Below are 14,133 nucleotides of genomic sequence, written 5' to 3'. Positions count from 1 at the left end.
AGGGGCACGGTTGACTTAGGTGTTGGGGGGCAAAACAGGAGAAGCAGCACCAGCTTGTTCATCTCCCCCAGTCACTGGGGTTCCCTGCTCCGTCTGTGCTTTGGGTTAGCTCTGCTCCAGCTGCCCGAGCACCAACCGTCCTCAAACAGAAGGAGTTTGAATTAGTTGTTGAACTAATCAGCGGATGCAAATAAGCTTCAAGATGGAGAAAAGCTGATTTGCATCTTCTTTTAACACCCTGGTGCCACTGCACCAGTTTCTGACTATGGGGGGGCAGAGTCAGACCTAAAATCTCAGCAGAGACAAGACCAGGGCTGCCTTTGAAAGAGCAATTAAATCAAGCCACCTCGTGCTCGCAGGGTGATAGAGGGTCGGAGGCAAAGCTGCTTTTGATGTGCAAATAACCTGCAGCAGCTCTCCCCACCAGCCTGCTCCCCTGCCTTACATCTGCCAGTCCCAACTGAAAACCCAAGGGGCAGGGTAGGGGAAACGTGTTCAATGTTTGCTCTCCTCCCCTCCTAAATGAGCCGACAGCTGGCGTGTGCTTCTCCGAGGGACCTGACTGGCTGACATCAGTTGGCAAAGGGGGATAAGACCCCCAGGCAGTCCTCATTAGTCATTACCAAAAAAAAAAAAAAGAAAAAAAAAAAGAAAAAAGAAAACAGCCTGTAAATGCGCTAAGGCAGCAGCTGGGAGATCAGCACGTCCCATTTAGCATGGTACCTGCTGTCTCCGCACCATGAAATATTGGGTTGTTTGTTTAGCGTCCGGCTAAATGCCATGTCAGGAGCTGCTCGCAGGGCAGCCGGGCAGGGACACAGAGCCCAAGGATGGCTCAAAGACAGCCGGCCCGACGCCACGCAGAGGGGCACCCCTTCCTCCCAGCCCTGAGCACCCTTTGCTTTCCCACCCCGTTTTCCCGGCAAAGGGCTACGTTCTCGATTCAGCGCTAAAATAGCTGTGCTGCAAGCCCCAGCCTGCTCCCCGGGGCCTCCGGCTGATGGGAGCTAAAGCTATTTTTGTCATTCCTCTCTTACAGGGCCCTGTGCCAGGCTCAGGCTGTTTGCTACCTGGGAGCTTCTGGTCTGTAGGACAGGGTCTGTCGTTCTCCGGGAACCTGCCTGCGTGCACAGGGTGACAGCGATGCTGCGCCTGTGTCGGCAGATGCATTTTCTCCAGGAGCCAGGAGGAACACAGATTTCTGCCCCGGTTTGAGTCTCCGGAGCCAGAGGAGAGCAGGCTCAGGCTTGCCTGGCGATCCCGGCGGGAGCGACTGCCAGCCGGGAGCAGCGCGGCCGTTGCAGCCCGGCCGCTCGCACGCAGGAGTCCAGGGAGCAGAAGGGGTAGGTCAGAGCTGGATGCCACCACCAAATCTCTGCCAGACCTACGTGCCTCATTAAACCAGAGGTCCTAGAGGTTTAAGCAGCAAGTAAGCCTGAATTAACTCCCCCAGATATGAGCTGAAGAGCCTCAGCAGGCTGGTTTTGTGCCTGTAAGCACAACCTTCTCCCTTGACATTACAAAGCCAAGCGAACCAGAGCCAGCCCTACCCCTGGTCCCCACAAGCACCGTGCAAAACCTCAGTGCATTTACAGTGTCATCCAAGCAAACTAAGAAGCATCACTGCGTGCACTGCTGCTTCCAGCGGGCCTGATAATTTCTGAAGCGGTTCTTGCGCTGCCGTCTAAATATGTAATTGAAAAACAATCTTATTTCCAGGTGATACAGGATCTGAAACAGCCTCGTCCTTCTGGACTGCAGCAACACGACTGACTGGGGAGCTGACATGCGGCAGCTCGCTCCATCCCCTCTCCACTCGCTCCTGGCCGGGCACGCAGTGCCGCTGCGTGGCTGCCGAGCTCCATCCAAGCACCACGCTCGCCGCAGCCCAGCCGGCCTCTCTCCACGACACAGGCTGAGCACGCAGCTCCCGTGTGCTGCAGACAACAGCTATTTTATCCCTGGCACAAAGCCACCCGCGCTATTTATATTCATCCCAAACCTTTGTCTGGCCCGGATGAGCCACGCTATCATCGATGGCTTGCCTGTGCGTCAGAGCTGCTCACCAGCCTGCCCCGAGCCACAGAATACATCTCATTCTTTCCCCTTTGCTCCCATCAGCTGCAAATTAGTAGAGCTTAATTGCCATGAATATTCTTATACTTGCAGAATTCCTTTTGCTTTGCTCCGTAACATATGCACTTTTCAAGACCCCTGTTATCCATATGCAGACACTTGCAGGTATCTCATGAGAGGCAGCCGCCTTGCTCCACAGCACTCGCCCACCCTCGGGAATGCTTGGTTCAACCTTTGTCCCCAAAACCCCATCACCTGCTGAAGGATTTCAGGAATTCACCGGACTTTGGAATTTCTCCTCTTACTCATGTTTCACAACCTGAGTTACTGAGCACCGACGGCTGCCATCTGTTCATGAAGTTATTCCCATGCCCTAGCTACAGGCTCTCCCTCAAGACAGAGGGATTGTAACTAAGGGGGTAAACAGGTAGAAAATGTCAAAAGCACTTGCTTCAACTTTAAGCCATCAGACATGTTTTTAGCATACTAGATCCTCCTTCCTCTACCACTCTAAACGAACAGTCTTTCAAGGTCTGTGGGACAATCAAAGCCATTATTAATACTGAGGATAGGGGATTTGTAACTTAAGTGTCTCTCCTGATGAAAAACATACCACATGAACCAGCTTGGACATTTAAATGAGTTTTTTTTTTTTTTAAAATGAGCTAATGTCTTTAACTACCTCAAGGACCTGTACTTCTGTAGAAGAAACAGCTCAAATTACAGCATAGTGCAACATTTAATATGAAAAAACCTGAGACAGCCTCAGGCTTTTATCAGTCAGAACAAACTGTTTACGGAGACAGTGTCAGTGCAGCTCAGCACATCGGGACACAACTCTTTAAAGATGAATAGCAGAATCAGCAGAAAGGAAAGGTGCTTCCTTCCCTCATTAAGTTACTGGTTTTGATGTGTACATTGTTCAGCAAAGGAAGGTGTACTTGGGTTTACCTCCGCTCTCTGAAGTACATCAGGAAGAATCCTGGATCTCTCCATTTCACACTGTTCTGTCTCTCACCTTCACCAGCCATGCTGCATCCCCAAAGCTAGGAAACTTACCACAATTAATTCACGGAGAGGGACTGACATCAGGAATTTAAGCAGAGTCATGCCCCAGGCTGTCTGCACAGAATACCTGAGTAAACCTACCCAGGCCCCCCTCACCCTTAGTAGTACTGTTCATACAGAAAATTTAAAATCAACATATGCCTAAGCTCATTTTTGAGAAGCCTTTCAAGGTTTCCGAGCCTCCTCTAGTGCAAAGGACCCGTTGAGAGCACGTGGAAACAGTGGTGGTATCGCATTACCCTCCAACATTCCTGCAAAGCCTTTACCCGTGACTGTACCACCCACCCACTCCACCAGCACAAAGCATTCGGTCCCGAAACCAAAGGCCAAATCCGGATCATCAAAAGCAACCAGCTCTAGCAATAATGTGGGGGTGGCTCACACAGCCCTCACTGCACACCTAGAAATGGAAGTAAAAAGTGTTTTCAGCACATTATGAAGTAGTTTCATTCACGTAAACAGGATCCCCAGTGGCAAAGGACATCTTAGGCACTGCTGAAAGACCTGAAGTTGTTTTAAAACACAATCACAAAAGCTTTGTTCAACACCTTCCATATTTAATTTATTTAGATATTCTCTACATTAAAGTATTCTCATGCCAACACTTCCAACCTCCCATCCCCACCTCAAGAAAAATAGATTTGACACAGCTTTAGGGTGGAATGCAGTGGAATAAAGTTGCTATTGCGTCCAAGTTACAAAGAACACTGAACAAACTATAGAAAGAACTGCACATAGGAGACGTCAGGGAAAGCTGAATTAGTACACCATCATTCAAGTCATGTTAGCACCTTCCTAGACAAGCACTGAAGGCGTTTAGAGAGGTGCAACATGCTTTGGTTAGCTAGACCAGAGCTTAGACTACATTAAGCCTGGAAAAAAAGCAAGAAAGCCTGCCAGCACTGGGCTTGGAGCCTCATCTGAACCAATTTAAAAAAAAAAAAAAAACAAAACCCACCACCACTGAATTGACTAGCCAAGTTTGCAGTGTTTGGGAATGCTGAGCTCTCCTGGCTAGCCAAATCTGTGCCTGGAGTGCAAACCACAACAGTTTCAAACACAACTCTGGACCCAGTGCCACCTAGAGCATGCTTTATAACAGAATTCAAAATATCCATTCACACAATAAGTTGCTTTCTCCTATTGCATTTAGTACAAGACATACTTTAAAAGCTGACCTCCCACCAGTACAACTGTGTCAGGTATAAGAGGTTTTTTTTTTTCACATCTCATAATCCCCTTCAGTAGCAGCACAAAGCCTTGAATTACCTACAGTTTTTCCCACTGGGACACTACAGATCTCGGAATGCTTTAGATGCTGTTTTGTGTCTCTGGCATTTCCAGAATTCAAAGAAAAAAAAAGGGGGGGGGGGCAGGTAAGTAGAAAATTTACTCAGCAAACTTCAATTTAAAACCTTTAATTCAGTAATTAAGCCTTATCATGCTACCTTCAGATAGCAACTCACTGGCCTGTGACCTCTGAAAAGACTCTTTGCTAGTAGAAAAGCACCTAGCCTGCCTACTAGTGTCTTCAGTTCATGTATACCTTTAAGAATCTTAAGCCATAGTTAAAAATCAGTGACTTGCATTTTTCAGAAAGGTATGTTGTCATGCACCACACTTTCTACATATTAGCCTGGTCTTCAGGCACAACAGCAGGACAGCAGAGTGCCATCTGTTCCACCAGCAGCATGGCAACTGCATATGATCAAATTGAGCAGATGCTTTGGACAAAGGAAGTCACATTTGCTCTTTCATGTTTTCTAAACCATGTGCTCCTGGTTTGAAAGTAAAGATCTGCAATTTCTGGTAAAGCTCAGACATTCCCTTGAAATGTCTACAACAGGTCCAGTTCAAAAAACAAGCTTTGTGATAGCTATTGCACATTTTTAAGAGCTGGCCTAAATATTTTCCTGAAGATCCAGGCTTTGGAAGAAGGGATATTTTAAAAACTGGTATCAGTGTACATTGAAACACTGGCACAAATGTCACCTATTCTCGGTTTTAATTTTAAGGGTGACAAGTAAACACCAACACATGAAAAAAGAAAACAAACAGCATTTCACAGAGCAAGGAGTTAGAGATGAAGCTGTGGCTAGTGTTTTGCAGTTGAATCTCGAGGGTAGAATTCAGCCAGTGTTGTGTGAGGAATTCTCTTCAACATCTCCTTGGGGAAGATTCGCAAAAGCTGCCATCCAATGTCCAAGGTCTCATAAACAGTGCGATTTTCATAAGGACCTGCAGAAAGCAACCACAGACTGAAACATGGGGCACAAAAATGTCTCGCCACCAGGCAGATCTGAGAACAAGACCTTCTAGGTGTTACTGCATACTGTGACATTCTTGAAACAGGCACTTACCCTGAGCAATGAAGTTCTTCTCAAACTTCTGCAGAAACTCCAGGTAAAGAAGATCATCTGAGGTAAGAGCTTCCTCACCAACTACAGCCTTCATAGCCTGTACATCCTTTCCAATAGCATAGCAGGCATACTAGAAAGGATAGAAACAGAAGTGCTTTTACCTTGATCACCCATGTAATGATTTCTGTTCAAACCCAAACAAAGGGTCTCACTTAACTACACTAAGCACTCAGTCAATGCTTTTAAAGCAACCTCAGGAGTGTTCTGGATTGCAACTGTTTGGCATGCCCTTTACAGGCTGTTTAGTAAAAGGTATGTTTGAAATATGCTTTTGCTTCTCTGAAGAGGCTTTTACATACCAGTTGGTTGGACACATCTGCATGATCCTTCCTGGTCATACCCTCTCCAATAGCTGACTTCATCAGTCGAGACAAGGAGGGCAAGACATTAATAGGCGGGTAAATCTGAAGGAAAGACACCCAAGAATTTCAGTATTAACACTTCAAAAAGTACAGAGTAATCTTAAATATGTTCCAACCAGCGTGGTACACACCTGTCTGTTATGCAGCTGCCTATCCACATAGATTTGTCCCTCAGTGATGTACCCAGTCAAGTCAGGGATAGGATGAGTAATATCTGTGGAAAAAATGGTTTGACAGTTTTCAGACCTTTTATATCCATTCTAGCACTGATGCAGCAGCTTTTTGCAGTTAAGTGACTTCTAAAGTAGAATGCTATCAGTTAGTACCCCCATATATCACTAAGTGCTCTTATGAAAGGATTAGAGCTGTAAGCACCCTGACAGAGGGCTGGAGAAAAAGTCCTGAAGTCTGAAATGGGCAAAGCATTTCTATTAGCAATATGGACAGAGAAGGCAGCCAAAAACTACCATATTCAAATAGAAACCTAAAGGCCACAGGACCTCCTATTTTGCTGTGTGTCTAAAATAAGGCAGGCTGCTCTAAAGGAGTTCTTTAAAGTGCTGTTTATTAAAAACACTTGAAAATAACTCACTCACCATCATTGGGCATGGTAAGAATAGGAATCTGAGTAATGGAACCATTTCTGCCTTCCACACGCCCAGCACGCTCATATATAGTAGCCAAGTCAGTGTACATGTAGCCTGGGAAACCACGACGGCCAGGCACTTCCTCTCTAGCTGCTGAAACCTGAGGCAATCCAGAAAAATATTTCCAAGAAGTCAGATCACTCATACAGACCTGCCGTCTCTCCTAATTAAGCTACACTAGCAACTTAAAGTACCTCTTCCTGCAGGTGATACCAAAATACAGCCACACAAACCCCTGTTAAGAGAAATATGTCACCACAACCATGTATGATGAGACAAGATGCCAAGGCAAAACAGAAACTATAATACCAAACTGCTGAATGCCACCAGCCAAGCAAGTTTAGCTATCAGAGAAACAATAGCTCTTTGACTGCTGAACATAAACCTAGACAATCAATGAATAACTAAAAGCCTCACTGGCTATTTTAGGACATTGTAATGAATACTAATTGTAACAGCTTGAGCAGAAGTTTACATTCTCACTTTATACGACAAATCCTTTCTGCCAACACCCAGCATGCGAGTTAATAAATGCGTACCTCTCGCAGAGCTTCAGCATAGGAGCTCATATCTGTCAGAATGACCAACACATGCTTCTCACACTGATATGCCAAGAACTCTGCCGTTGTTAGAGCTAGACGAGGTGTGATAATGCGTTCAATGCTGAAATAGAACAGTATGGCATTATTTACGATAAGTGCTTTAAGGCTGCAAGGTAACAGTTTGAAGTAACAAATACTTTTAAAACCCTCTGAAAAACTATGTGCACCAGCTGGAGTACCAGCATTTCATACTCAACTTTGCTGCAAAACCTCAACGTAAGTGACATCTGGCAGGACACCAGTGAGGCTTCAGCTTCCAGTTTACTTGTTCTTCTCGGCCTTTTCCCAACCAACATAGCGTAACTACTTACGTTGGATCATTGGCCAAATTCAGGAACAGACACACATTGTCCATGGACCCATTCTCCTCAAAGTCCGATTTGAAGAACCGAGCAGTTTCCATGTTCACCTAAAACAAGATATTAAGGCATCAGTTCCAGACCAGATTTTAGGTTACTGCATTTTGCATCATATTAAGGCCCAAACACCTCATTAATAATCCATAAGCAAAGCTCTCTGTATCATGAAAACTCCCCTACATTCCCAACAGAATGAGTTATTGCTAGAATTCCAGGCTGGAGATTTTAAGTTTAAGATACTTTATCCTGATCAGACACACTTTATCACAGTACTTCTGGCCATTTGGGATTTTCAGCCATTCAGCCAGCCAGTTTAGCACTGTTTAGTTATATACTTAAGACCTACTTAGAATACTTCAGCTACTCTCAGCATTGTCTTATTTATTACTCAAGCATCATTTTCCTCCAATAATACTGACTTACACCCATAGCAGCAAACACAATGGCAAAGTTTTCTTCACTGTAGTCCATCACATCTTTGGATTTCTTCACCAAGCCAGCCTGGCGACATATCTGAGCTGCAATCTAGGGGAAAAAAATTTTTTTTCAGTCCATCTGTATGTTTGATGCTATTACACAGACCAGAATTTAACTTGGTTTACTTTTTAACCTCAGTGAAATGCAAGCCACTAACTGGTTAGAGAGTAGTAGCTTTGAGTACTCACCTCATTGTGGGGCAAGCCAGCAGCTGAGAATATGGGGATTTTCTGCCCCCTGGCAATACTGTTCATACCATCTATAGCAGAAATGCCAGTCTGAATCATTTCTTCTGGATAGATACGACACTGGGGATTGATTGGCTGACCTGTTACATTTTTTAAGAGAACACATGTTATTCCATGTACATGTTTGAAGCTTGATCAAACTACCACTGACTTTGACCACTGATCTAAGGCTCATGTCAAAAGGTGCAAACCCCACTGTTAAGCCTACAAATCTTTGAATGTGCCTGGTCAAACCCGAGCCTTTTGTAGATCCCAAGACTCCCAAGACATGTGGTCATGTAAACAGTAAGAGTGCTTTCAAGAAAAGCCTGTCAGGTTACTAGCTTTTTATCTTTGGAGGCTGTATAATTAAGATAGTCTACAAATACTTCAAAGAACAACTTCCAGGCGTTACAGAAAACAGTTATTTTCTGCTACCTCATCTTCCTGCACTTGTGTAAATTTGATTGAGTTTGATGCCACACACATACTTAAAAACTCCCCTTAACAGTTAGATCCCATGTTCAAAACCAAATCTATTGTAACTTTCAGAAATCAGAAACACCAGATTTGTCTTTAATTCCATACCAGAAATGGATTAAGAACATACCCATTATGTCAAGGAAGTCTTCAGCCAAAACAATGGGGCCTCTGTCTATAGGTTTTCCTGATCCATTAAATACTCTGCCTACAAGAAACAGCAATAAAACCAAAATGTAAATTACTGTGAAAATAAGTTAGTGTCTGATAAGTCTGTTCATTCTTCAAAGCAATATGCAAGTACTTACCAAGCATATCCTCAGAGACAGGGGTTCGAAGAATATCCCCAGTAAATTCACAAGACGTTTTCTTAGCATCAATACCTGAAGTTCCTTCAAATACCTGTAAATATACCAGAAGAAAAAAAAACCACAGGAGAAAGGAGTAAGTATTGTGTTTTACAAAATAACACACTAGAATGCTGCTTCACAGCTTGAGAACTTGATCAGCCAGAGGGCAGAAAAGCAAGGCAGTCCTCTGCAAGCAAAGGATTTCAAGAGCAGCTTGCTAGTACAAAACATCACATAAAAACCTACTTTAAACAAAATTCATGAAGTGTATCACCAGCAACCAAGAAACCCAGTGCCATTCCTTTGATCTCAAGTATTTCCCTTTGCCAACAGGGTAAAGTTCTTCAGATAAGAAGAACTAATATTAACAAGAAACAGCTGCTTAAAAGAAATACCTGCATCCACATAGCATAGGAGTTGATCTTGAATCTAATACTGTACAATTACAGTATGATTCCTTTAATCTACCAGCAAAGAAATCTATGGGGGGGGGGGGGGGGGGGGGTGCAAATAGAAAAAAAAATCACTGTACTCCAGCTTTCAATCTTCAAAAATTATTCATGCCACTTGAATTTGGAATAAGTAGGTGATTTTTTTTTTTTTAATTTACAGTACCAGAAGAACATATCACAAGATAGATTTGACATGGCTTAGACACATGCTGACAAATAAAATATTTTTCTCTTGCAACAAGGGACACTCCTGTCCCTAGTCATACCTGAACCACAGCTTTGGAGCCACTGACTTCCAGAACCTGCCCACTTCTTCTTGTGCCATCGGGAAGAGTCAAGTGGACAATCTCTGCATACCTAGGAAACTGAAGATGAACAAGAAAGATGTGGAAAACATTAAAATCCAGAAGAAAAGTCATGAGACAGAAGCTACCAGTTTCAGGCAAGCTTAAGCTTAGCAACTACTCTATTTTTTAAAATAATTTTATCATCAGAACAAAACTCATTCCAAGGCAATTAAAATTTGTCAGGCTAAAGCCATTTTTACAGGGACTATACAACATTTGCTCAGATTTGCAGGCTGCAGAAAGACCCAAGAGAACCCATTCTAAATGCCCAAGTAGGCCTGAAATACTAATGGAAAGCCACGATGCAGTGTCTGACAATAAGAAGAAAAAGCTCGCTTTTGCCTGTACATAGCATCAGTAGCTTGCCTTCAACAGTAACTTGGCAGTAATTTGAAAACAAGCCAAAACTGTTTACAGTTCCCTTTTACAGAGCACTTACGCTTTGGTAACAAAAAGGCCAAGAACAAAGTGAAGTTATATTTATGCATTCAAGTTTAGACAACATTTTGGGGATTTTGGTAAAACTGAAACACTGTTTCCTTTCTTTCCCTCAACAGTGTCAGTGACTCTCCCTTTCTTCCAACTCTCCTCAGCTTTACAGCAATTTGCGTACTCTCATTTATCTCAGCAGTTAGAAACATATCTTGTATTAAAATTGCTCAGTGGACCCAATAATTTCAGGACAGCCTGGATTTAATCTGTCACAGGTTTTCTTGTAAGCTCTCTCTCAAAAAGCTTCATTCATTAACAATCTTTACCTTAACTTGATCCAAGATAACCAGGGGACCATTCACACCCGATACAGTTTTATAAGCTGAAAGAAAGCAAGCCACAAGTCAGCTACTTCCTCAAAATATCAGAAATATCCTACATAAAGTTTTCAAAGTTTCATTCCTATCACCAGTCTCAGGTTTGCAGATTTTGGGCCCAGCTTTGTACCGCCTCTATGTTTATTATGAACTCTACAAGAAGGATTAGCTACTGAACTGTGTGGCCAGCATTTTTTGCTGCTACTTCCAAAGCAGCTAACGTAACTTTAAGATATATGATATTGCCATTTTCTTGTCTGTCACAGCAATTCACTGTAAGTCTATATCCAGGGATAATTCAAATGCCACCAGAAACACCAATACAATGTAGAGCTGACATACTAAGCTAAGAAAAATATACAGTTGCAAGATCTTTAAAAAGCAGGGATAACAACATCTGTAATTTGTGATAAAGAAGGTGCCACTGCACTTTATGTCCAACAAATGGTGAGAAGACCTTAATATCAATACTTAACTTCTATGCTTTTTTTTTTTAACCACAGAAATATCCTGCTCCATGACATCAAAACAGCCCACATGAAAGCCTGGACTTAGCAAAGCAAGCGGATCTCATGCTCAAAAGCTGATCAGCTGATCTTCTACAGTGAGTTGTGGTTTTTGGCACACTGCTAAGAGGAAACCTTATAACACCTTTCCTGACTCCTGAGAAAAGGTCAATGCACTATACTGTAAAAGGCTGAATTTCACCTTAGCCAAACTGCTCCTACTCTTGGGTTATCCTGGCTTAACTTAAGGATTGACACCTGATAGAAGGCCACAGCTAGCCAGCTCCTCAGAAGGCTCATGTCTTAAACATCAGCAGCTCAAGCATTAGCACTACATACAACTTCTGAGGTACCATGTGCCCAGAATTCATCACTCTGCTATCAGCTCAGTGGAAAAGCTGTAGTAAACAGTCCTTCCGCATTGCTCTAAGGACAAACTAGTATCCCAGCTAGAGCCCAGCATCACTTGATCCACAGGTAAAAGCAACATTGAGTCAAAGCTTTATCAGGGTCACAAGTAGCAGTGACCAAGAGAGTGACTGTTAATCACTTATCCCTGGGAGGGAAAAATGAGCAAGTGGAGCCATTTGCAGAACAGGAGAGACACCAGCACCCGTTCCTGGTCACGCTACAAGGCAGAGGAAACAGGCGCTCGTGGTACTAGGAAAGATCACAAATTCCACCAGCACCAGGCCACAGGGAATCATCTGGCTTTGCCACTTCAGTCTGCCCACGTTTGGCACACTTACCGTGCGCTGTCTAGACTGTCAACAATGCGGTATTTACATTTAAACAAGCAGTTTGAACTGTTGCAATGTAATCTCTTAATTGGCAATAATCAAAACTGCATTAGATAAGGTTTGAGGGTCACTGGGTGTATAAGATGGTCTAAGACTGGAACTCCTATTTCTCACTTTTACTCCTGTCAAAATCCTGCTAAACACCCTGAGACACAACATGTGTTCCTGAACTAGTCTTAATCAAAAGCACTAGCTGGCCTGCTCCTTTCACCTGAGCAAGGAGAATTACACAGACATTATGCTATGACTCCTTGACCAGTGGACTCTTAGACTGCAAGTGTTTGCAGCCCACTGCCTGCAAGAAATGGAAAACACCATCTTGAGCAAAGCGTTTCATCTCATGACTGTCTCATGAGCACTTCCTCCTCAGTCAACGGGAAAGGGCTTACAACACTCCTTGTTTTGTCCGCAAGACAGCATTCCCTTGACATCAATCAGCATCAATTCCCCCTGAAAGCAGCTCACCACCGACTCAAAATCCTGTTTCCAATACGATCAACCAGTTCTGTGACAAACCAAAAGCAACTGAAATGTTTTTCTTATCCAGCTTACAAGCAGTGTCAGTTTGGGCAAAAGCCTAAATCTACATAGAAAAAGATGAACTGACTATGAAGTCACCTTGGCTCCAACCTTGACAGAAGCCTCCACTCCAGACTAAAGCAGAGCAGTAGACTTGGGGGAACAGGAATGGTGATGATCAATTTGGCTTTCAAACCAGACCGATGTTTTCAAAGAAACCATCGCAGAGAAGCTCCCTGCTTACCACCTTGTAAGTACTCACGCTATTTGGGTGTACAGGTAGAGTCACTCGTGTAATTACTACCTAGATCAAAAAAAGGCCAGAAAACAAGTACACCTTCAAACAGCTTTGACTTCCCCCCTACTACACCGCAATAAAGGTTTTTTTACAAGGCCATGGCATTTCCCCTTTTCCATCGGATTTCTCAACTTCATTTTAAAGGGACAGAATCCACACCACCCCCCGCAGTTTACAGTAACTTTAAGTCCCTGCTAAAAACCCAAGTTTCTCACGAAGGACACCAAAATGGCCTATGCCACCCGGCATGCCGGCAAGAGGCCCGTGGTTCCAGCGTGGGATTAATTTAAGTGTTTAGACAGGACAAAGCCATGAAAAGCACGACTGCAGCACCCACCCGGTGCAATTAAAAGCCCAGCTCGGGGGGGGGGACGGACGACACACCGGCCTGCAGCCCCCCAGAGCCCCCCGCGCACCCCCAGGCCAGCCCCGCGCCTGAGCCCGAAGGGGCGCCCGGCCTGGGGGGAGGCCGGCTCTGCCGCAAGGAGCGGCCCAGGCTGCCGGCCTCGCCCGCCCGTCGCCGGAGCTGCGGCCCGCCCGGCTCCGGGGCGGCCCGGCCTCGGCCTAGCCTGCGGCCCACCGGGCGCTCGCCCACCGAGGCGTCCCGGGGAGCCCGCTCGTCCGCTCCCCGCCGGGCCCCGCACTCACTGAGGCGCGGCTGGGAGACGTAGTCGCGGGTGATGGCCGCCACCTGCTCCCGCGGCCCGCCGGGCCCGGCGCCGTTCACCAGCCCGCGAACCGCCCGCACCGCCGCCATCTTCTTCTTCTCCTCTTCCTCCGCCGCCCCGGCCCCGCGCCGCCACCGCTACCGCCGCGCATGCGCTGATATAGCGGCGCCGCGCCGGGCCCCGCCCGCCCGGAGCGTCCGCCAGACGGGGCGGGGGAGCGGCGGGAGCTGGCCGGGGTGCTGGGGGGGGGGGGGGGCACGGGGAAAGGGGAAAAAAGGGAAAGGGGAAAAAGGGAAAGGGAAAGGGAAATGGGGAAAAAAGGGAAAGGGGGAAAAGGGAAAGGGAAAGGGGGAAATGGGGAAAAAAGGGAAAGGCGAAAAAAGGGAAAGGGAAAGGAAAGGGGAAAGGGGAAAAAAGGGAAAGGGGAAAAAAGGGAAAGGGAAAGGGGAAAAGGGAAAGGGAAAGGGAAAGGCAGGAAAGGGAAAGGGAAAAAAGGGAAAGGGAAAGGGAAAAAGGGAAAGGGAAAAAAGGGAAAGGGAAAAAGGAAAAGGGGAAGGGAAAAAAGGGAAAGGGAAAAAGGAAAAGGGGAAGGGGAAAAAGATAAGAAAAAGGAAGAGGAAAAGGGAAAGGGAAAAGGGAAAGGGAAGGGGAAAAAGGAAAAGGAAA

General features: G+C 45.3%; 1 protein-coding gene across 1 annotated transcript; it reads right to left on the bottom strand.

Annotated features, from left to right (window-relative positions):
• Positions 1-3,680: 3,680 nt before the first annotated feature.
• ATP6V1B2 (ATPase H+ transporting V1 subunit B2) lies at positions 3,681-13,605 on the bottom strand. The gene is made up of 14 exons (XM_030035547.1): positions 13,448-13,605; positions 10,626-10,681; positions 9,787-9,885; positions 9,027-9,120; positions 8,849-8,926; positions 8,200-8,339; positions 7,958-8,059; positions 7,487-7,584; positions 7,113-7,236; positions 6,523-6,673; positions 6,058-6,140; positions 5,864-5,968; positions 5,505-5,634; positions 3,681-5,382 (listed from the first exon to the last, which is right to left on the bottom strand). The coding sequence occupies exons 1-14, from the start codon at positions 13,554-13,556 to the stop codon at positions 5,240-5,242; spliced, it is 1,512 nt and encodes a 503-aa protein (XP_029891407.1). The 5' UTR covers positions 13,557-13,605; the 3' UTR covers positions 3,681-5,239.
• Positions 13,606-14,133: the final 528 nt, after the last annotated feature.

The sequence above is a fragment of the Aquila chrysaetos genome, chromosome 13 (genome assembly GCF_900496995.4).
Source record: "Aquila chrysaetos chrysaetos chromosome 13, bAquChr1.4, whole genome shotgun sequence".
Lineage (NCBI taxonomy): Eukaryota > Metazoa > Chordata > Aves > Accipitriformes > Accipitridae > Aquila > Aquila chrysaetos.
Note: the sequence above shows the minus strand (reverse complement) of the source record. Positions and strands in the feature narration are given on the sequence as shown.

Bases quoted from the DNA above. Each gene is read 5' to 3' on its own strand.
- ATP6V1B2 (XM_030035547.1), bottom strand. From the start codon at position 13,556: ATGGCGGCGGTGCGGGCGGTTCGCGGGCTGGTGAACGGCGCCGGGCCC. The intron at 10,682-13,447 runs GTGAGTGCGGGG...GCTTTCTTTCAG, and splicing joins CGTCTCCCAGCCGCGCCTCA to CTTATAAAACTGTATCGGGT. The intron at 5,635-5,863 runs GTATGTAAAAGC...TATCCTTTCTAG, and splicing joins CAGATGTGTCCAACCAACTG to TATGCCTGCTATGCTATTGG.